General features: G+C 36.4%; 3 protein-coding genes across 3 annotated transcripts; 1 reads left to right on the top strand and 2 right to left on the bottom strand.

The window, feature by feature from the left end:
- Positions 1-8,257: 8,257 nt before the first annotated feature.
- LOC143600475 (calmodulin-7) lies at positions 8,258-10,095 on the top strand. Its single transcript, XM_077078154.1, has 2 exons — positions 8,258-8,419; positions 9,495-10,095. The coding sequence occupies exons 1-2, from the start codon at positions 8,344-8,346 to the stop codon at positions 9,866-9,868; spliced, it is 450 nt and encodes a 149-aa protein (XP_076934269.1). The 5' UTR covers positions 8,258-8,343; the 3' UTR covers positions 9,869-10,095.
- Positions 10,096-11,248: 1,153 nt separating this feature from the next.
- LOC143600474 (BTB/POZ and MATH domain-containing protein 4-like) lies at positions 11,249-17,086 on the bottom strand. Its single transcript, XM_077078153.1, has 4 exons — positions 16,698-17,086; positions 13,307-13,649; positions 12,910-13,186; positions 11,249-11,866 (listed from the first exon to the last, which is right to left on the bottom strand). Exons 1-4 carry the CDS (start codon positions 17,042-17,044, stop codon positions 11,658-11,660), a joined length of 1,176 nt encoding a protein of 391 aa, XP_076934268.1. The 5' UTR covers positions 17,045-17,086; the 3' UTR covers positions 11,249-11,657.
- A 1,263-nt stretch (positions 17,087-18,349) lies between these two features.
- On the bottom strand, positions 18,350-23,530 carry LOC143600476 (uncharacterized). Its single transcript, XM_077078155.1, has 2 exons — positions 21,683-23,530; positions 18,350-19,777 (listed from the first exon to the last, which is right to left on the bottom strand). The coding sequence occupies exons 1-2, from the start codon at positions 23,457-23,459 to the stop codon at positions 18,375-18,377; spliced, it is 3,180 nt and encodes a 1,059-aa protein (XP_076934270.1). The 5' UTR covers positions 23,460-23,530; the 3' UTR covers positions 18,350-18,374.
- Between the last annotated feature and the right edge of the window lie 270 nt (positions 23,531-23,800).

Raw genomic sequence — 23,800 nt, 5'->3', positions numbered from 1 at the left:
ATACTGATCAGTTATGGTAGCAAGTTGCTCAGACAAATTCTCACATTTAGTACAAATAGGTTTAGAACTTACCTCGGAGAGTTGATCCTTGTTATCTGCCATGAAAGCTTTTTCCTTACCAGTAGCTTTCTCTTCTCCGGTAATCTTCTCACATTCTTCATTCTCAACCTTAGCCATATTTGCCTGCTCACTAGCTTCATTCGAATGCAGGTTCCAGTTGTATTCACCTGCTTCTCTGGACATCATGGCATTGACTTCTTTACTACTCCCAGTGTGCTGTGCAGACCGGCCTAGACCACGTTCAACTCGCTCGTTTCTGCACTCTTTGGCAAAGTGCCCGTTTTGTTGACAGTTATAGCACCTCACCTTAGACTTGTCGAACCCTGGCCTGCCACCAACAAACTTTCTCCCCGTCTTTCTCATAAACTTCTTCACTCTCCTCACTATCATGGCCATCTGCCATTGTAAATCCATTTCCTCCAGATCATCAGCATCGATCTGGTCATAGTCTTCATCCAGCATCGCTGGATCAACAACCTTTCCTTGAATATAGTTTTCATATGAAGCAATAAACGAAGCATAGAGGCCAAACTGCTCTTCAGCAGATTTGACGCTCATTGGCATCTTAGAGTAATTATTGCTTGAGGAACTTGAAGAGCCACTACTCTGGCTTGTTGTCTGTTTAGTACCACTTGATCCACCGGCTACAAAGCAAACATCCCCATTTGAGTTTACTGACACATGCCCCTCCTGTGAAGACTTGGCACCCGACTCGCCCTTCGTGTAGTAGGCGGCAGAATCAGTCTTTGAACTTGAATTGGAGTTTACTTTAGCACCGTACATGCCTGGATCTTGAACCTGATCCATAGATGTTTCTTTTCTTACCATATTAAGCTCAAAAGTTCTGAGCTTGTTGACAGTGGTTTCAAGATCATAAGTAGGGAAGTCATTGTCTTCCCTCATCAGTACAGTATACATCTCCCATTTTGGTGGGAGGGCATCGAGAAGCTTCTCAACTATTTCTTCTTCTCGGTAGGAAATAGAATAGTTACTCAATTCAGTCATTAGATGATAATATCGAGTGATAATATCATCAAGAGATTCGTTCTTCAAGTACTTAAAGACTGAAAATTGAGTTTTGAGCAACTTTATCTTTGAAGCCCGAATACCTACATTCCCTTCAAATCTGTTCTCAAGAGCTTCCCAAAGCTCTCTAGCTGATGTATACATTCTGAACGTATGGAGGATCTCCTGTGGAAGAGCCATTGTGATTGCAGCATGAGCCTTGCTTTCGGCTTCATACATCTTTTTCTCCTCCTCTTCCATTTTACTGTATTTCTTGATTTGGTCTCGACCCTCATACTCCATGACTGGTGGAATATATCCATCTTGGATGCATACCCACATTTTCGCATCCTGGTACTTAACGTATTGTATGAACCGATCCTTCCACGCGACAAAGTCGGTTCCCTTCAGCAACCTTGGGGCCTTTGTAGCTGACCCCGCTTCAACTTCCATCTTTACAAGCTCCGAAATGTTGATCGACGACATCCTTCTTGAAGACTAAGAAACCCGAAAAATTCTGAGTAGGCGAAGTTAAAAAAATTTCATCTGAACAGTACTGTAGGCTAAGTTAAGGATAACTTCGCTTTAGTAATAACTTCGCTGGATCTTTCTTAAATTCGCGTGACTGGGCGAAGTCGAGAATAACTTCGCTTAGGGTAAGCGAACTTAGAAAGTAGGCGAACTTGAAGAAAAATTCGCTGAGCTAGGCGAACTTGATGAGAACTTCGCTGAGTTAGGCGAAGTTGACGAGGTAGGTGAAGTTGTAAACAACTTCGCTTCTCCTTATATCTTCGCCGAAACCCTACGTATCCTGACGGCAACTTCGCCTGATGAACAGCAACTTCGCCTGACGAACTCAAACTTTCTGCAGATCTGAAAATCGGATTTTAACGAGGTTTTTGACGGTTTAAAGGCTTGAACACACTAGTAGGAGGCTAGAATGAGCAAAAACACAAAAAACTCGTCTCGTGAATAGTCGAAGCGGGACGAATTCTACACCCGCGTGAATATCCCGAACCACACAATCGAGCAAAAGCTCTGATACCAATTGTAGGTTCCCTGGACGGATCACACGAGATATCCCGATATACACAGGTGTGGAATCCCTGTGTAGATCGTTACGGACGTAGAACACAAACACACGAACACACGAATACGATACGAACAAACACACGTTATATTAATAACTCAACACGTGATATAATCACAGTTACAGACTCTCGACCTCACGTCACTTGACTCACTGATTTACACTTACTCAAACTCCTAAGCCGTAACTTACACTTACTCAAACTCCTAAGCCGTAACCTATATAAATACACGACAACTTCGCCTCAGGCGAAGTTGTCCATAACTTCGCTTGGTTAACAAGTTCGCCTAAGCGAACTTGTCAACAACTTCGCTTGGTTAACAAGTTCGCCTAGGCGAACTTGTCAACAACTTCGCTTTAAACAAACAAATACATAAACAATATTACAGACTCGATTACAGACACTAGACATATGAACTACTGACATTTATGCACCAACACATTCCTGTACCTGCATACACTTACTTCGCATATACAATAATTACATCATATCATAAAAACACTCTAGGCGTTCTTCACATCATTCATTTAACAATCATACTCCTTGTCGGTAAGTGCAATATCCGAAGATCGTTCACGCCCCGACAAGCATTCGTTCATAACGATCATACATCATCCATATATAACATTCATATATTTATTTGCAACCTGACAGTACGCGCAATATCTGAAGATCGTTCGCGTACCGACAAGCAATCATTCATAGCTATCACATATATCACATATGGCATACACTTATCACTTAGGATAAATGTATTAACAAACACATCGAGTATGCACACAGCCCCGAAAACATAACAAGGAATGGGGCTAGAAACTCACCTGAATCCTGTTGCGCTCGTCGATAGTAGTTAATCCTTTCTTTAGCTGACACGGCTAACTGTATAATAATTACACGTATCAATTAACTATCACTACTCATATCATCTTTCTAGTCTTAGTTATTACCCACAATGAACGGGGGGTCCGGGGGCAGCGCCCCTGGCAGCGGGGTCTAGGGGCGGCAGCCCCTAGCAGGGTCCAAGGGGCAGAGCCCCTGGCTGGGGTCGAGCTGTCATGTCAGTTTGGAAAAAAATTTTTTACATTAACTGTCTTAACGTATTTTCCATTAGGATTTTAATTTATTTCCTAATTCGTTAGCTCATTCCTCTTAACGTATTAAGTCTGATTCGCTATCTGATTCGTTACCGAACTTAACTTAAGCGGGCTTAGCTACTGGCGAAGTTAACATCAGCAAACTTAGCTAGTAGCGAACTTAGATACGGCGAAGTTATACAGCAGCATACTTATATAACCAGCGAACTTATATACGAGCGAAGTTATTCTTAGCGAAGTTAAGCACTCAGCGAACTTGGCTTAGCGAAGCTACAGCTTGGCGAACTTGCTATTCTTAGCGAACTTAAACCTTGAGCGAACTTAGCTTTGTAGGCGAAGTTGCTCAGCAATAGTTACTGTTCGCACCAAAAACCCCTTAATCATGATCGTTTCGTCGTGAAATCCTTGGATGTGACACGGAGCAAACCCGTAAACGTTCTCATGTTCATTTTCGGATAAAACTTAACTCGAAAGCGCATAAAGTTTGGACCTTTAGATTAAAACGTTCAATAATAGGTCTAGGGTTTATTTTATACGAGTCATACGCAGCTGTGAGTTCGTTAAGTTCGTTTCTAACATCAGGTTTACAACTCTACGTTCTATTTACACCCGATCTAATCTCGTTCTAAGTTTCAAGGTTAAACGTTAATAAAAACGTAAGCTTTAAGGTAAAAGACATACTTTTAATGCTCGTTTGGATCTTGTTTAACTTGGTTATGAACTCTCAATCTTGTATATAGCTCGTGTAATAAAGATCTAATACCATCTAATGTTCGTTTGGACTTGGATCTCGCTCTCTCTCTCGGCGGCCGTACATGGTGTAGTGTATGTGTGTTTTTGAGTGTGTAGAGATTAGGATGGAAGAAATGAGGATTTTAGGGTTTTAGGATGGTTTAAGGGGATATTTATATCCCTTAAAGCCCATGGACCTAAGGCCCATTCCCCTTAATCCATCTTAATTAGTCCACTTGAACCATCTTTGTTATTTACTACTTTTCTACTAATTCAAGTAAACGTTCCCCTTCATAAATAAATAATATATATAATATTATTCTTAGAAATTTCGGGATGTTATATCAAAAACCGGTTTTTGATCAATCGGGTAGAAACCGGTTGGGTGTCTAAAACTTCAAACGGCGGTTATAATCAGTTGGAAACCGGTTTTTTTAGTAACATTTGATAATTGAAACCGGTTCCGGTTTGAAAAACCCATTTTTAGTGCTCCACTAATGTAGACCACTTTAGGGACTCATTTTTTGAGTCTATTCTCTCTCTAAACATATATGATTTGGGCGTCAATTATTGTACCAAAAAATTGATGCAAGTGCATACACACATAAAGTTGATTATGGGAGTGGATGGTTTTATTAGTTTAGATAGGATGTTTGTGTTTTTGGTTTTTGGGAATAATTTAATGTTTTTATTTTTTTAGTCTTGATTGTGTGTATTAGTGTGTTTTGGTCATGGTAATGTGAGGGGAAATGGTTGTATAATGCTAATGGATGTTAATATCCTAGGTGATGGGATATACCCTAACCTATCTAGGGCTATTGGATAGTGAGGTTTCAAAGTAAAATAAATATATGTTCGCGTTAGAGTTGGACCTCAAGGATCTGACCTTAACCTAAAGTGTCGATAGAAAAGACGTAACTAAAAAGATGAATCAAACATGATCCTATTCACGTTATCGGGCCTCACCGACTTACATCTCGGACTTAAGATGCCTTGACATCAACATGTTGAGCGTTTAATGTGTAGTATACGATCATTTATCTGTTTGTCCAATGGATAAAGGTTATGACTGGTGATTAAACCTTAGTGCGTAGACCTACAATGCTGACAACAAAACAATACGATGAAGAATGTTAAATGTGGCCTAGAGCAACACCATGAGAGAGATGTAATCAAACATCCTAGGGCAAAGAGAGACATTGAATTATCACCGTCTACCAACGGTGTGCTCTTTTTTAGGATCGAGTGGTTGTAGGAGGACTCGCCCATCTTGGTGTTATTTCTACCCCCCTAGCCAGCTTGTGTGGTGTGGATATTAGTAGCGAAGTTAGGATAGCGGGCGACGTGTTTTGTGAATCTTAATATGGTGTGATGTCTTTAGATGATGGTGAAACCAAATGGTGGATTGATTAATGATGTAAGTTTTGCTAGACTAAAAAAATAAACGTAATTTTGAATTAGTTTTTGGTTTTGGATCTCACATGTTACTTAATAATTACTTATGATAGTGTATATATATTTAGTGACGGACCTAAAAAAAATCTATGGTATCGAAAAATTTTGGTGTAGGGATTTCTGATGCATATATAATAGTTGGATTGATTTATAATCTTTTATTTAGTTTATTATTTGTTAAGAATATTTTGGTAAGTATACTATTCGATTTGAAGCTGGAATAGAAATTTCGTAAATTCTAAAGAATTTGAAACTAAAAGAGTACGTTTAACGCATGCTCGAAGTAATTAATTCATAGTCTAGTAATATATTAGACGGTTGTCCGTGCGATGCGACAAGAAACAAAAATCCTAGTAATCATGTAACAATTATGAATGTTTAAGGTTAGTTTAAAACTTTGAAACTATTTAAAACAACCAACACTTTTTGTCAGCCGGTTTCTGAATGTTCAAACCATAGCAAACGGTTTGGTATACGGTTTATACCGAAAATCGGCCATAAAAAATCAGACCAATGGTAAACTTATTATTAAAGCTTAATGTGTGAAACCAAACCATTAGTAACTTTTCAGTTTAAAATTTTAACAGTTTAATTTCAATGACAAAAATCCGAACCAACGGTCTAACCTGGAAACCGTTAAAACCAAATTGTGAGCACCCATACGTAACATGCTAATTTTTTGTCAATTGAAAAAAACTATAGCAATACCATATCCAAATTAAAGACAATAAATATACTCATTTTATGATTCAATTTAAAAAAAATATTAACGTATGAAAAAATTGTAGCAATTGAAAAATCGTTGATGTGAAGTTGTTTATTAAAATTAAAAATGAATATATCGATAAAGATGAATATACAAAGTTGTAATTAGTTCTTAAATTTATAAAAGTTAAAAGAGCAATGTTATAACTATTACTAGACATATTTTCTAATAGACAAATTTATCCATATCTTATATGTTATATACAATATAACAGTATACCTTATACATGTCAACAAGTTATAAATTACTTTTTTTCGTCTTCATTTTTTATCAATTTTTATAACCATTACAGAAATTTCTTTGGGTCTTGACTTGCGTTATACTTGCCACTCATACTAAGACACGTCAAGTAAAAAGCTATTTGTATTTTCCGACCAAAAAGGATATTCCATACATGAATTGACATCAATTAACTATATTATTATACAAATAATAAAAACATTATTTCAATCTTAAAATAAATATATAACCTTTTATTTTAGTTTGTAACAACAAATTACATACATCGTAAAATTAATCTTTTTACTACTTAAACATTCATCCATTGCTCAATATTAACCATGTGTCTTTTAGCTAGTAAACACTTTTATTTAGATGTAAAAAAGTAACTTATAAAATATTTACATTATAAACTTACAAATTAAATAATTCTACGATGAAAGTACCACGGTATACCCAACTATAGGTCCAAAAAAAGCACCCCAATGTTACACAAATTACTTAGTAAAATAATTTAACGGTATTATGTACTACTCGTTTTATTCTAAAATTCTATATTGAACACGACGCATGAAACGTGTCATCTCATCCATAACTCGTAACTAAATTTCTTTGCATTTTTGTCAACACATGATCCCTCTTATGTACTTTCGTTTTCATTTTAGTTAATCTAAGATTTTTCTAGTATACGCTTATAAAAGATATCTTGTATTATGTGATGCATATAAGTATGAGAAGGAATTTTTTTATCATCAATAACCTTTGATTTTTCATTTTATCAAGTTATGTCATATCTTATTTTGTTCAAAAAGAATTTTCTACTTTGGTTTTAATTATACAAGGTAGCTACCAATCTATTACGTTATTACTATATATGTGTATACTTTCCTATTTGAATAGTCATAAAGCTTGAGCTTAGCGACTTTGGTTACATGACTTTGGTGGCACGTGTTTAAATGATTGGTTACGTGTGTACTAACATCGGCTACGTGTTTGACGTCGCGTTACGCGCGTACCGACACTGGTTACACGTGTACCCGCACTGGTTGTGCGTCTGATGCCACGTTACGCGCGTACTAACACTTATTTATTACGCGCCTGTTACCACATTTGGCACGCACTAGCGTCAGGTTGGGCATATTAGTGGGACCTCAAACACATAATGACCCGAACCACATAAACAAGGGCTAAAAATTGGATCATGATCTCCCATGTTTGGTTATGCATTCTAGCATTTCTTATGATCAACCCGTTTTTACCCATATTCATTCTAATCTGAACCAAAATAACGTGTTTTTTTAAGTTGGCATGTGCTGCCATTCTAACTCTCACCCGTTCTTACCCCGACATAACTCCCGAACCAACCCGCCCATTTTGCCATATCTACTTTTCAGTTTTTACGAGTCGATCTCAAATATCTCACACTCGACTTGACTTGTTTATGACCAAAAGGATATGAAGTTGAGTCGAGATTAGCGTTTTCGATACCAAGTTTTGAGTTTTCGGTACATGTACAGTTTGATACAGTGCCAGTATTTCCTGAAATTTGCGTGAAATATTGTTAACGAATCAAACATTTCGACACCAATATCAAATATTTTCAATCTTTAAAATCGAAATTTTCGAGATCGGTACTGGTAATATCCCGAGCTTCACAAAAGGAAAAGAACAAGGGGGCAAAATGGTAAAAGGTGTGGTATGGATGGACTAAGGAAGATGCGTGGTGGAGGACCACTCTTTTTATTTTATATAAATAATAATAATAACAACTAATAATAATAATAATAATAATATTATTATTATTATTATTATTAGTTATTATTATTATTATTATTATTATTATTATTCATTCCACACCATCTTTTTATATCATTTGATTTCATTTCATCATCATTATCATCTGCAATTGAACCCTGTAACAATGGCCGATCAACTCACAGACGATCAGATCTCCGAATTCAAGGAGGCTTTCAGCCTATTTGATAAGGACGGAGATGGTTAGCTTGCTCTATCTCATCTTTATTATTATTATTATTATTATTATTATTATCACTTATTATTGTTTTTAACGCCTTACAAACCCTAACGCTATTTTTCCTTAGATCCATCTATTATTATTATTATTGTTATTATTATTATTATTATTATTATTATTATTATTATTTCAGATCTGGTTTCTGATGGTTTGATTTTTTATGTTGACTTTTCAATTTGTTGACCTAGTTTTCTGATTTAGGATTAAATTATGTCTAATTTTTTTGTTTAATGTGATTAATATTGTAGATTTGAAGGAGAAAACCCTAGGTTATCGGTTTATTGTTAGATCTGTTTGGTTTGTAATTGTTTTAGGGCTTTGTATAGGTGATAGAAGATTAGTTTAATCTAGTTGCTTATTATGATTTGGATTTTGGATGATTGATTGTTTTAGGGCTTATTTTAGGTGATTTAAGATCAGTTTAACTAGGTGTGCAGGTGAGCCGAGCCGCTCTCGAGATCAGAATGTCTAAAAGCTCGAAATGAGTCGAGTTTTTTTAGCGCGAGCTTTATGTGTTTTTAAGTTTTAATTTTTTTTATTTCTGGACTTCTATGTATTAATTTCACACTGGACGGCCGAGCTTTGGTGCGTTTAAGGTACTACACGGGCTGGAGCTTAGCTTAGGCTGGGTTAATGTTATTTTTTTCCAAAATAGATAAACTAATTAAAAACTGAGCCAAGCTCGAGCTTGAAAAGTCTACTCATGAGCTGAGCTTAGGCTTGTTTAAGGTTTTTCTCAAATAGATAAATATTATTGAAAACGTTTATAAGTTGATTAATAAATAATAAATTAGCCGAGTCCGAGCTTTAAAAAACTACTCACGAGCCGAGCTCGAGCTCAGGCTCAGGTCGTCTCGTTTACACTTCTAAGGTTAACTTAGCTGCTTATTATGATTTGGATGATTTTTATTGGGCTAATTTTAGGCGATACAGATCAGTTCTACTTAGTTGCTTATTATGATTTGGATGATTGTCTTAGGGTTTGTTTAAGATAAAAATACAACCGAAGTCACCTAAATCAATTCATTTGTATGCAGGCTGTATTACCACTAAGGAACTTGGAACAGTGATGAGATCTCTTGGACAAAATCCAACAGAAGCTGAGCTTCAAGATATGATCAACGAGGTTGATGCTGATGGGAACGGGACCATTGATTTCCCGGAGTTTCTTAATCTGATGGCCCGTAAGATGAAAGACACTGATTCCGAGGAAGAACTGAAGGAAGCTTTCAGGGTTTTCGATAAGGACCAAAACGGTTTCATTTCTGCAGCTGAGTTGCGTCATGTGATGACCAATCTTGGTGAGAAGTTGACCGATGAGGAAGTTGACGAGATGATTCGTGAGGCTGATGTGGACGGTGATGGCCAGATCAACTACGAGGAGTTTGTCAAAGTCATGATGGCCAAGTAAGGATCCTTGTGTCTGGAAATTGGATTTTAAAAATATTTGCGGTTATGATTCGTTTTCTGGTGTTTTAGTGTTTTGTTGGGTGTTTTTGGTTGAAGTATTATTAACTACTTGTTTTCGCTGTATTTTGTTGTGTAGCTTGCATTAGTTTCTTGTTATTTGTTATAAACCTAGAACAATTTGGAGTCTTTTGTTTCTATTTTTCTATCAATCTGAGTTGTCTTTCATTATTATTGTTCTTATAATTTGTTAATATTATTGTCTTAATCATTGGTGTGACCCTACTTAGCATGCTGTGATATAGTCTGGCTTTGTTTGCTGGAAGTGAGCCAAATTGAACTGGCGAGGCTCGAGCGTAACTCGAGGGATATTATGTTAAGGTTTTATTTAACTCAATAATATAAGTGATGTTCATGATGCCTGCTTGAATTTGGTTCAAGAGGCTTAAAGGTTGGTTAGATGTGACCAGTAAAAAATTCATGGATCGGGTATGCTCGATGATGTGTTTAGACGCGTGAGTTTGTGATCGCTACTGTCAGGGGCGACTCAACGATTTTGAGGGACTGAGGTGAGGTATACATTCGGGCTCTTTTCCAAATGTCATTGTTATAAACAGTGGCCACGGGATTCAGCTAATTGTAATGATCGTGTAAATATATTGGGGAATAGGAATGAGATTTTTTGTGAGTTAGGGTGGATGAGTTTATTAAAAAAGTTAAAATCGGTAAAAAAAACAGGTTAAAACAGGCCAAACGAGTTGTTTAAAGCAGGTCGATAAAAGTAAACTCCGACTTATGTAATTTTTTAAGTTGATAAACCACATTAAGCATAAATATGAATATAATTCTTTGATCTTCAAAGAAAACTCATATAGATGTCAAGTATAATTGTTTGAAAAAGAACGTTGGGCTGACCCTGACTACCACTTGTCTTTAGGAAGTGTGTTAAAACAATTGACGAAAAGCGTATGCAAGTGTGCTTACCTTTCTCGGCCTCGTATTGGTTGTATTTGAGCCCATTCCCTGATAAGTCGAAGGCAACATGAAACTAGTGAGCTTCGAATATGTGATGTTAAACAAACAGATGGTCCTTGGGATTCAAGGACGTGCGCTGGTTTCAAATATATGATGTGACACAAATGGATGGTCCTCGTGGATTCAAGGACGTTGAACGCCGCTCATTACTCAAGTCCATAACAAGTAATATTATAGCAATTTTAACCCATTAGGTGGTTTGGCATGTTGGTGTTCAAGATCTTATTGGTTGACAAAATGTTGCAAGGGGTTGGATGCTCCTCTTGAGACGAAATCACACGACTCTCATAATCCGAGACATGACATCGCTCATATTGTATATTCCACAACATGTGATATATGTTCGAAATGAGTCAAACCCTTAAGCATTCACGCTCGGCTCGTACATTTTTTTTAATTTTTTGTGTTTGGACTAAATAAAATCTCAACTCAAAACTTCAAAATAAAATCAACAAAAAGACATGTATTATACTGTTACCTACAATAACTGAGTTCCCTTAAAATCCACATTGTTTCCAGCTTACTTTCAATTTGGATGTCATCAAACAAACCACAACATTGTTTTCCAGCTTTTACTTAATCACTACATCAGAAACCTTACCAACTCACCTACATAACAAGTGTGAATGGATAATATTATACACAGCTTCATTATCAAAACCTGCATATCATACAAACTCAACAACAAATCACCACCACCTTTGCCGCCTTCGTTTTACCATATAACAAAACCATTACGATAAACTAAAAGAAAACAATCAAGTTCTCTGTCTTACCCTCCTGCTACTATTTGCATCTCCGCCATCTGAAAGCTGAGCACAAACACTCATTGTTTTACTACCAGCGCTACCACCACCACCACCGCTGCTATAGTCGTCTTCACAACCAGCCACTGTCTTTAGAATTTCTGATTGCAATGCTGGATGGTTGGCTTTCAGATACTCGAACCCATCTGATCGCATAACACCTGCCATTTGTACCAGAGATTTTTATAATAAGATAGCATCAAGATAGATAATTATCAAATGTATACCAATAAGATAATATGTATGCATTTAAAAATTGATTTAGGAGGAAATTAAACCGTTTGACCTATTTGTTGACCTGTTTGAATTAAAAACATGACCCAAATTCCTAAAAAAATTAAGTTAATATTTTCAACTCTATTTTTTACTAATTAATGTGTGAAACCTTAGGAAAGACTGCACAAAATACAAAAGAACTGGTCATTTTTCATTAAATTTTTTCCTTGTTTTAGAAACTAACTAGGTGCAAAACATAAACCAATTACTTTTTGTCATTGATTGTAGCAGCAGATGATGTGTCAACCAGCACCTGGTCATTTTTTTGCTATTAGTTTAAATAAAAGCTACATGGGATATGACATCACAATCTGATGCACATTTATGATCACTTTTGAATATGAATCTAAATAAAGAAAAAAAATCATTTTTTAGACTTAAAGATACATATTTTTCAATTTTTACACAACCATATTTTGCATATGTACCATATGATGTGGCAGCAATTTACAGATAAATTTTAATTAAAATGAGGTTAATTTCCAAACTCGCTATTAAATTATGAGTTGGTTCCCATTTTGCACCTAAATTAAAGTTGGTTGTTAAAATCATGAATACGTGTAAAGCTTGTGCAATTTGCCCAAAAGATGGAAATGAATGAAGCGATTCAAGAGGTTGTATACAATGAAATGCACTTGGAAGAAATTTAACCTGACCGATTCCACTTGTAACTGATCTTTAACCCATTTTAAGATAATAAAAAAAAATCCAGATCAGCTCATTCATAAGTAAATAAGTCGCTGGTTTCGCATCTAAAACCTAAGTAGACTAACCCAACTCATACGATAGGAAGATCACTTTTGTCATAAAACTTAAATAAAAGTAGTTAAAAACAAGTAAGATGATTGCAGTGCATTTAACCGACACTAGAACATTGAACCGACAGGCAATATTAACAATATATAAATTGTAACGCCAACCTACATACCTGCAAGGTTTTCTGATGCAAATCTAAGGCAAATAGCTTTGAGTTCCATAGCATGATAAGTATCTGCAAGTGCTAGAATTCGGCCGACAGAATTTACAGATATATCCTTGCAGATACGGGATTCACACATTCTTTTGAGTCTACACAAATCGTACTCATCAGCAGCAGCTAACAACTTGGTTGATAATGTATCCGCCACATGGGATTCACTAGAGGCACTAGAAGCCGCCAACTCATCTTCATCGAGGTCATCTCTGTAAATGAAGTGGAGCATCGCCTGTTGAACAATAGACAAGTTTACCCTTAACGCATTTAAGATACCATTCATTTATAACAAAGATAATCAAGGGTAAAACGGGAAAATTAGTAAATGAATTAAAAAGTTTGTAAGCGTTACCTTGAAAACCCTAGGTTCCATATCAGTAATGACAATCTCTTGATCATCTCCATCTTCCCCAAAAAAATTAGAGCGAAAAACAGGGGATCTAATAGCCAATACCAACTTATGGGCATGAAATATTTCACCAGCCACATTAAAGGTTACATCCGAAGCTTCCATATTTTCAAGCAACATGCCAAAATTTAAACCGATATCAGATTCTGGGACCTGAATGGAATGTAAACTAGGGCAATGTGTTGCAGAAACCACCACTCCAACAGTACAATTAATTTTCAAGCAGTCATCCTTGAGATAATCTGATGTTTCAAGTAATGCTCGCCGATAAAATCGCTTGTAACCCCTTTACAAATACATTATGAATTGAGTTAGATTTGTGAAAAATACCTTGTTCTAAAAATATATGAACTTTGTATAGACATGTATCAAAGCAAATGACTTTATAACAAGTAGCTAAACATCATTTCACACAGTAAATGCTAAGAAGAAAACTTATGTAGTATGTACAACCAAGTCCAGTTATAAATCAAATAACAGAAACCTACATAATACGTAAAATAACAAACAGGCTTGCATTCCAAGGATCCAACACGTACTCCCCTTGAAATATATGAATGTCTCTCAAGTCAAAAACAATGCAACTTGCTTCCTGAAAGACTCTAATTATTCTACAAGTGAACTTAACTCTACTACATTAAAATAAACTTAGAAAAAGTGAAGGGCGGCCTAAGAAACATATACGTTAGATAAATAGGTTACCATCTATCTCTTTTCCAACTTTCAAAACATTGTGTCACTCTAATACAAGATGTATCATAGTATAGCAAGTACTAACCAAAAAGATCCAAATGAACATATACAAGCTAATCATGAGCTTGTGAGCTTACCACAACTACCCAAACATATGATCCAATTTGCACAGCTCATGTAAACAACCAAGAGAATACACAAGAATCGCATTTAACAAATATAAGTGCCAATCTATAGGTATTATAAAAAAGAAACAAAACTAAGCTTGGTGACAATGTATTATCACAAATCACAGCCCTAAAGCAATGACTAATTCACTACCTCTAACAAGATAACAGATCAATAAAAGACCAAGCACGACAACCTCCAGAGAAGCAAACGAGCAGAGCCAATCACGAACTACTCGAGATCAGATAGATAAAAGGCTCGAAATGAGCCAAGCCTTATCGAGCCTGTTTAATTATCAATTCTAAGCCTCAATTAAAGCTCGTTTAGTTATCAAGCCTGAGCTCAAGCCTTGTATGGGAATCGGAAAGATTGATTAAGCTCGTTGAGCCTTAACTAGCCTTGTGTATTTTTATGTGTTAACTCTTTTAGGCATCTACGTATCAATTTCACACTGCACAGCCAAGCTTTAGCTCGTTTAAGATACTGCCTACGAGCTCCAGCCGAGCTTAGGCTCATTTAAGATTTTTCTCAACATACTAAACAATTAAATATATATATAAATTAACTAACAAATAATAAACGAGCCAAGCCCGGGCTTCATAAAAAGATCACAAAACAAGCCGAGCTCAAGCTTGAGCTCTTGTAAGTCAAAACAAGTCAAGCTCGCTCGGCTCCTTTGCACCCCTAATTATTAACTTCTATGCAGTAAATATCTTCCCATTATGCAGTAAACCAATCCAAAAGGCTAACAAATTACGCCAACAGAACACGAAACCGAACAAACATTACCTAAATCCAAAGACCTAGAATCAAAACAACACACCAAACAACAATCACACAAACTGCAGAAACTCAATTCAAACCCGTACCACATACAGCCTCTACAGGCCTGGCTCCGAGAATTGAAAAAAAAAATTGGGCCGAAGGCGAAAAATATTTTAGGCCTTAAAGTAAAAAACAGGATTTTGTTGGGTTTAAACAATTTAATTTTTAATTTGGCTTCTTTGGTTATGATTTATAATTTGGGTTGTATAAAAAACTATTGTATAAAAAATAGGCTTAAAAATGCCTCAAATGAGACTTGAACCCAGTCACCCACAACCTTTGTGGTTGGGAGTCATACCCCTTTGCCACTAGACCAAGTTAGTTGTTATCTAATTAAGTTTAAACATTAAATATACACATCGTTTTTCATAAAAATACATATTTTTTTTTAAAAAAAAAAATTCGGGCCTAGCGGGTAGTCGGGCCTATGGCCGTCGACCACCCTGCCATAGGCCATGGCTGGCCCTGTGCCTCTATACTTCAACGTATACGACCCGGTCTCCAATGCCCGATCAAAAAACCTTATGCTTCTCTTTACCACTTAAAAATGTATATAAAATAACTAATACATAATACCAAAGGCGAGCTCAAGCTTGAAAAAACAACTCACGAACCAAGCTCAAGCTCTCGTAAGTCAAAATGAGCCAAGCTCAAGCCTAGTCGTGCTCAACTCTTAACTTCTATGCAAGCAAATATCTTCCCACCATGCAGTAAATTAATCCAAAAACCTAACAAATTATGTTTCAACTCTTTTGGGCATCTATGTTTTAACTTCACACAGCACAGCCGAGCTTTGGCTCATTTAAGGTTTTCCTCAACATATAAAGCACTTAAAAATGCATATTAACTAATTAATAAAAAGCAAACAAGCCAAGCCTGAGCCGAGCTCTAACTTTAAAATAAGAGCTCAAAACAAGCCGAGCTCGGGCTCAGCTCAGCTCGCTTGCACCCCTAATAATTAACTTCTATGCAAGCATATATCTTCCCATTACGCATTAAACTCATCCAAAAACCTAACAAATTACACCAATTGCACAAATACTAGCTAAATCTAGAGTTCATAACACTATCAAAGCAACACATCAAACAACAATTGTACAATATGCACAAACTCGATTAAAACCCTTACCACATAGTGGCTTGTTTAAGGTACTGCATATGAGCTCGAGACGAGCTTAGGCTCACTTAAGGTTTTTCTCAACATATAAAACACTTAAAAATGCATAAAAACTAATTAACAAATAATAAACGAGCCAAGCTCGAGCTCTCATAGATCAAAACGAGCTGAGTTTGAGCTTATCTCAGCTCTGCTCGCTTGCACCCCTAATAACTTCTATGCAAGCAAATATCTTCCCATTACACGTTAAACTAACCCCAAAACCTAATAAATTATGCCAACAGAAAATAAAATCGCACAAATCGTCAAAAACTATCTATATCCAGAGACCCAAAAATCAAAGCAACACATCAAACAACAATTACACAAAATGCACAAACTCAATCCAAACCCCGAGCGAGCCGAGCTCGGGCTCAGCTCGGCTCGTTTGCACTCCTAATAATTAACTTCTATGCAAGCAAATATCTTCCTATTGCGCGTTAAACTAATCCGCACAAATACTAGCTAAATCTAAAGATCATAAACCCGTACCACATACTGCCTCGATACTTCAATGTATACGGCCCGCTCTCCAACGCGCGATCGAAATGACTATGCACCTTATGCTTCTCCTTGCCACTCTGGTCCACCAAAGTCAACTCAAACAACTCGCGGACATCGGAACCCTCACTCGTAAGCGCGATAAACGTCGAGTTGTCCTCGGGGTTCTTGCCGTCCGGGTAGAAGTAAACCGCCCATTGGTATCCGCCAACGTTGAAGTTATCACTGGCGATGTGTTTACCAACGCCCATGCCTTTGGCTAACGAGTAGCCGTTGATTATTAACTGGTGCGACCCGTTGATTGTTTCGGTTATTGATTGTGAGGTGCTTTCGGACATTGTTATTGGGTTTTAGGGTTAGGTTAGGGTTTGTGAAATTGAAATTGGGATTAATAATATTGGGACTGAAGGTCATGGGAGGTTAGGGTTTTATAATAATTAATAATGAGGAGATTGGATTGGTGTTGGATTTGATGGTGAGATTTGAGAGTTTGAGGATTTGCAGTGCAGATGATGATTATGATGATGATGAATAATGATGGTGGAGTTCTGTTTTATATAAGTTTATAATAAATATAATGTTTTAAAGTTATTGGCTCGAATGGTATCGGTTCGGTTCCTGATAGATTATGTTGTGTTGGGTTGGTTTGTAAATGAGTCAATCTCGAACCAAAATAAGTTTAGCAATTTAGTTTGTTAAGGGTAAAATTAAAGTTTAATGTTTATGAACTGTAACTTAAGTAATTGAGTTAAACGTTGTGAGAGTTGGTCAAAAAACTCCCGGCTTGTGGCCCGCTCAAATAAAACTACTAAAATACTTGATTTGAAGCAACTTGAGCTGAGCTGGCTCATTTTTGTATGAGCCAAAATTGACCCAAGCTCGAATATCATTTTTGATGGTGATAATTTGTAGTGTAGATGATGATGATGATGATAATGATGATGATGAATAATGGCGGAGCTATACTTGTTTTTAATAAGTTTATAATGTTGTAAAGTTATTGGTTCGGTTGGTATCGGTCCGGTTATTGTTGGATTGTGTTGTGTTGGATTGGCTTGCAAACGACTCGAGTTTGAACTAAGATAAGTTGGCTTGTTTGGTTGTTAAAAGTTAAAACGATTCTTAATGTTTTCAAGTTATAACTTAACTTGTTCTTTTTAACCAGTGAAAACTCGGTAGGTGTCAGTTAAGTTTGTCACAGCAAATGGTGTGTAACATGTCTAGTTTAGTATTCCAAGAGTACTGTAACTAAAAATTTACACTTTAAAAATAATTTATAGTTAAATAATAAAATAAAGTAAACTGTTAAAACATGTTACAGTATTAGTGCAACAACAGTATAAGTGTATTAATAATTTATATAACTTTTATAACATTGACAAGAAAAGAAATAAAGTCATTGTCCAACAGCCCAACTGCACAAAGCTTGACCCGTCTCGACCTGAATGAGAAAATGACCCGTTTCAACCAGAATCTTTTTACCAAACAGACGCGTAATATAACAAATACAGTTACGTACGAATTGTGATTTTACTAAATAGATAATCCTTATCCCAGTGAACAAACACATCATCAACATGAAGACCCAATTTATATATCTGCATTTTTTAGATATAATATACATGAACTGTTCATTGTCATCCCACAATTACTATTTTAGTTTCACACTCAAGAGCACAAGCTAGGGTGGTCCAATAATTCTTTTGGCACAAGCTTACCTAACAACTTAAGCGTGCCTCTGCTTAATGAACCAGCTGCAACTCCATCAATTAACAACGATACGGTAGTAGCATCAAGAGAGTAACCTCTATCATCCATTTCATGTAAAAGCATCTCGACATCATCATAATGCTTGTTCTTTAGATATCCTTGGAGTAAAACAAAATAAGTAACATTATCCGGTGGGCAGCCACACTCTTCCATTCTAAGAAACAACAACTTCGCTTCCCCCAATAGACCTTCCCGACAAAAACCACTAATCATCACATTATGCGTCCTAACATTAGGTTGCAATCCTTTATCACTTAGGCCACGGTAAAAAACCCTTGCAATATCAACTTTCCCACATTTTCCTAAACCATCAATGAGGATATTGTAAACAACAATATCAGAATTTAGCTTGCTATCACCCATCAATTGGAACAAAGAGAGCGCATCTTCTACTAGATTATTGTTGCAAAGACCCTCTAATATTATTCGATAAGTGCATTGGTCTGGAATTTGGCCTTGTGCATGCATCTCATCGAAGAGTTTGCGTGCGGCTACACAACGCCCAACCTTAAACAATCCATGTAGCATGGTGTTGTAAGTAATCACATCGGGTTTTAAACCTTCATCCGTCATCTCACAAAACATGTGCATGGCTTTTTCTATATTCAGATTCTTGCAATATCCGTTTAATAAGCTACTATAAGTGACAACATTAGGAGCGAGACCTCTAAGTCTCACTGCATCAAATATTTCCCTTGCTTTGATCATTTCGCCTCGCAGACAGTAACCATCAATAAGTGAATTGTATGTCACTGTGTCTGGAAGCTTACCTCTCTCAACCATGATGTTTATAACAGCCTCGGCTTCATCAACTTTACCTTCCTTGCAAAACGCATCAACTAATGCAGTATAGGTTTGCACTTCTAGTAGTGCAAAACCGTCTTTGGTGCGACGCAACTGGCAACAACACTTGATTGCAATGCTCATGGTGTATTTGCTAACAGGAACACCAATTGCACACATTTTGTTGAAATGGTCAAGGGAACATGAAAAATGTTTCATTTTGGTAAGAGCAGTCAAGAGCTGATTAAACATAACAACCGAGGGCAGCGGGCGTGTTTGAGACATTTCGTCGAACAGGTAGAGGGCATCATTCAAGTTCCTAACTTTATCAAGCTTAGACCGATGGCTGCGGTCACTATCATCCGAGTGAATGGAAGCAGGTTTAACAATGTGAGACCCTAATTCAAACCCTAACTTGAAAGATGAGAAATGGGTACCTCTGGATTTGATGAAAGCCTGAACAACAGCAGCAGAATTTGAAAGATCCATCATCATCATCATCATCCTGCTGATGCTGTCTGTGTGTAATGGATGCTATAAATAATAATAATAGTGAAGCTCTAACATATCTCTAACAGAGAACCCATAAATGGGAGAAATTTTGCACCAATACTAATAAGCTACTCAATATGTCGGTTAATGGATAATCATAATCATAACCGATCCGTTATGACAGTTTTGGCTAATCGCTTTTGAAAGTTACAGTGAGTCGGTTAACTTTGACCAAAACAATGTAATTGGGCCTAAAAGTTTGTACTAATTATTACAAAAAAACGACATGACATAATACAACAAAGTATATAATCCATGATATTAATTACAAATAACAATAAAAAAAAAGAATAACTTTATACAATCCAACAATGACATTCAACTTAATTTATAACAAACGTAGCACCAAAAACATCAAATGGTATAATCCAACAATATGTTTGGTGGAAGTTAATCCCAAACATATTGTGGTTAAATAAATGGGTCGGTTCGGTTATGGTGGTTTTGGAATTATATTTAACCAAAACCGACCCATATTTGACGGTTTTCAAAAGTTCATTAAACCGGCCCATCGGTTTTATAGGTTATCGGTTATGACGACTATGGTTCGATTAACGGTTATGACGGATAAGTTGATCACCCCTAACTTGCAATATTCTTTAAAACTGATTCTATTTAAAGATTAATATTAATACAAACAATATTATTATTTTTTTAATCATTTGAGTACTAGATATGATTACCATCTCATAAGTTTAGTAACAGGAAACATCCATAAAAATATGTTGACAATATGTATTATAATTTAATTATTTAAACTACAAATCCATGTATATTAAAGTATGATTTGTTTATAAACTTTTGGATCAAGAATTCATTTATAAAATTTTGGAATTATTATGCACACTTTATTCATTTATGAGATAATACGAGGCTTCAAGCAATGTTCACCTATTAATTTAAAACATATCAGACCTGTTAGCATTCCAGCGACATCAGCTACACGTATCTGTTCAAACCCGATGCTGACTTTAACTTTGACCAGCAATTTCAAGCACTGCATCATATTTTCATAAATTCCCAAGTTGCCCTTCATGCCGGCCCAGGACCATTCCAACCGCACACTACCCACCTTTTTTGTTGACATATCAGTCAACTCCTTAAATATAGCTTCCAGTAATGACGTTGACTGCTCATAACCCGTTTTGACCCAAACCCAGCTTGACTCGAACACGTTTTGACTTGTTACCCCGTCCAACCCAGTTTGACTCGAACACGTTTTGACCCGAATCAAATTGATATTTATTTACAACAGACTCGATTTCAAGATATATGAAATCCTTAACTTAACAAGATGTTATTCCACAAGATCATAACATATAAAATATAAAAGCAAACTCTAGGCATTTAACATACAAAATGGTTCAATTACGACTTATAAATGCTGATGGCAAAAGGACAGAAATACACATGGAAACCCTCTAATCACAAAGCAGGGGGTCCGTCTATTGTAATACCGCAATGGCTATAAATCAATGAAACAGTAAAAATATAGTGATCTGTATGCAGAACTCTAGTGGTTGATTGAAGAAGTGAAAAGGATAGCGATCTGGATATGATGGGTTGACTTTAGGAAAAAAGAAAACTGTGATCAAGCTATGATATCCACATTGTTGCTATCTTACGAAAACTAGCATATAAGGTCATGTCTCATGAAGCATAAAGTAAAACACAAGGATATTACCGCTAGTATTCATGAAAGTACCAAAACATCATTAACTTACAGCAAACACAAATATCTAAGTGTTGTGAATTCAGTAAATGAAAAATGTCTAATTAGACCAAACAGGTGAAGACCAATTCTACAATATGTAAGTTACAATCTTCATTTTAAATCCCACAATTACCATTTCAGTTTCTCTTCTAGGAGCGCAAGTTAGGGTTGTCCAATAATTCTTTTGGCACAAGCTTACCTATCAACTTAAGCATACTTCTACTTATAGAACCAGCTGCAACTCCATCTATTAACAACGATACGGTTGTAGCATCAAGAGAGTAACCTCTACCATCCATTTCCTTTAAAAGCATCTCAACATCATCATAATGCTTGTTCCTTAGGTATCCTTGGAGAAGAACACGATAAGTAACATTATTTGGTGGACACCCACTCTCGTCCATTCTAAGAAACAAGTCTTTTGCATCTTGCAATATACCTTCCCGACAAAAAGCACTAATCATCACATTATATGTCCTAACATCAGGTTGCAAACCTTTATCAATTAGGTCACAAAAAAGATTCCTTGCAATGTGAAGTTTCCCACCTTTTCCTGCTCCGTCAATAAGGATATTGTAAACAACGATATCTTTGTTCAGTTTGCTATCACCCATCAAATGAAACAAAGAAAGCGCCTCTTCTAATTTATTGTTGTTGCAAAGACCCTCTAAAATTATCCGATAAGTGCATTGGTCTGGAATTTGGCCTTGTGTGTACATCTCATTGAAGATTTTGCATGCATCTACACAACGCCCAACCTGAAACAATCCATGTAACATGGTTCTGTAAGTGACCACATCGGGTTTTTTACCTTTTTCGATCATTTCACGAAATACTTGCATCGCCTTTTCTATATTCCGATTCTTGCAATACCCGTTTAATAAGCTATTGTAAGTGAAAACGTTAGGAACGAGACCTCTAAGCGTCATTGAATCAAATATTTGCCTTGCTTTGATCATTTCACCTTGCAGACAGTAACCATCTATAAGTGAACTGTATGTCACAATGTTTGGAACCGTACCCCTCTCGATCATGATGTTTATAACAGCCTCGGCTTCATCTGCTTTACCTTCTTTGCAATACGCATCAACTAATGCAGTATAGGTTTGCACATTTGGATAAATCTTTTCGTCCTCCATTTCTTTTAGCATCTTTGAGGCCTCATCCCAACGACCTAACTTACAAAGCCCATTTATCATACAATTATATGTGATGACATCTGGCATAATTCTTTTTTCAAACACCATTTCTTTAAAGAGGTTGAAAGCATCATCTATCATTTGATCCTTGCAAAGACTATCAATGATGGTGCTATATGTAACAATACTAGGCTTGCACTCTTTTTGTTCCATTAGGCGGAGCAGAGCAATTGCGGTAACGTTATTACCGAACTTGCAAAGCCCTTTAATCATTGTGTTGTATGTAACCACACTAGGTTCACAGAGCTTTTGTTTAATGAGCTTCTTGAAAAACATTTCTGCTTCAAGTATCTTGTCTTCAATGACGAGTCCGTCTAAGAGCGCATTAAATATGTACACATGGGGTACGATAGCCCGCCTGAAGCAAGATCCGAGGAGTGCAAAACCGTCTTTGGTGCGATGCAACTGGCAACAACACTTGATTGCAATGCTGATGGAGTATTTATCAACAGGAACCCTAAGGGAACACATTTGGTTGAAAAGATCAAGACAAGTAGCAAAATGTTTCATTTTGGTAACAGCATTCAACAACTGAGTAAACTTAACAACCGAGGGCAGCGGGCGTGTTTGAGACATTTCATCGAACAGGTTCAGGGCATCATTTAAGTTCCTAACTTTATCAAGAATCATAAATCGATTTGAGTGAAAGGAAGCTTTGGATAGAATGATAATGTTACCTAGTCTGAAAGCAGCAGCACAAGACTTTGTGAAGCGATTCATCATCAATATCATCATCCAACAGACAGTAAGAGTGTGTATGTATGTATATCTTCAACCCAGCTAATAACACTCACTGCTTAATTTGTTTGTTTGTTTGATTGATTTGGTAAGAAGCTAGAAAGCATGACCAAATATTTATGCTTTCTCAACTCGTGACTTGTTGGAAGTGTATAAATTCTCTTGCCTTTCCACCCGTAAGGCTAAGGTGTTTCATGCGGTGTGAATTACTATAATTTAGTGTCTCTGAAAGGTGAGAAATTCTTTGGTGTTTGACGTAAAGATCCCGGTATAAATAATATCATAAGCGAAATAAAAGCGTTAACCTTCTTTGGTGTTCTTTTTAATTTTATAATGTA

This window comes from Bidens hawaiensis, unplaced genomic scaffold (genome assembly GCF_021521415.1).
Source record: "Bidens hawaiensis isolate Kalapana, Puna unplaced genomic scaffold, B.hawaiensis_p1.1 tig00054145_1, whole genome shotgun sequence".
NCBI lineage: Eukaryota > Viridiplantae > Streptophyta > Magnoliopsida > Asterales > Asteraceae > Bidens > Bidens hawaiensis.
The sequence above is the reverse complement of the archived record's forward strand: the minus strand, read 5'-3'. Positions and strand labels throughout refer to the sequence as shown.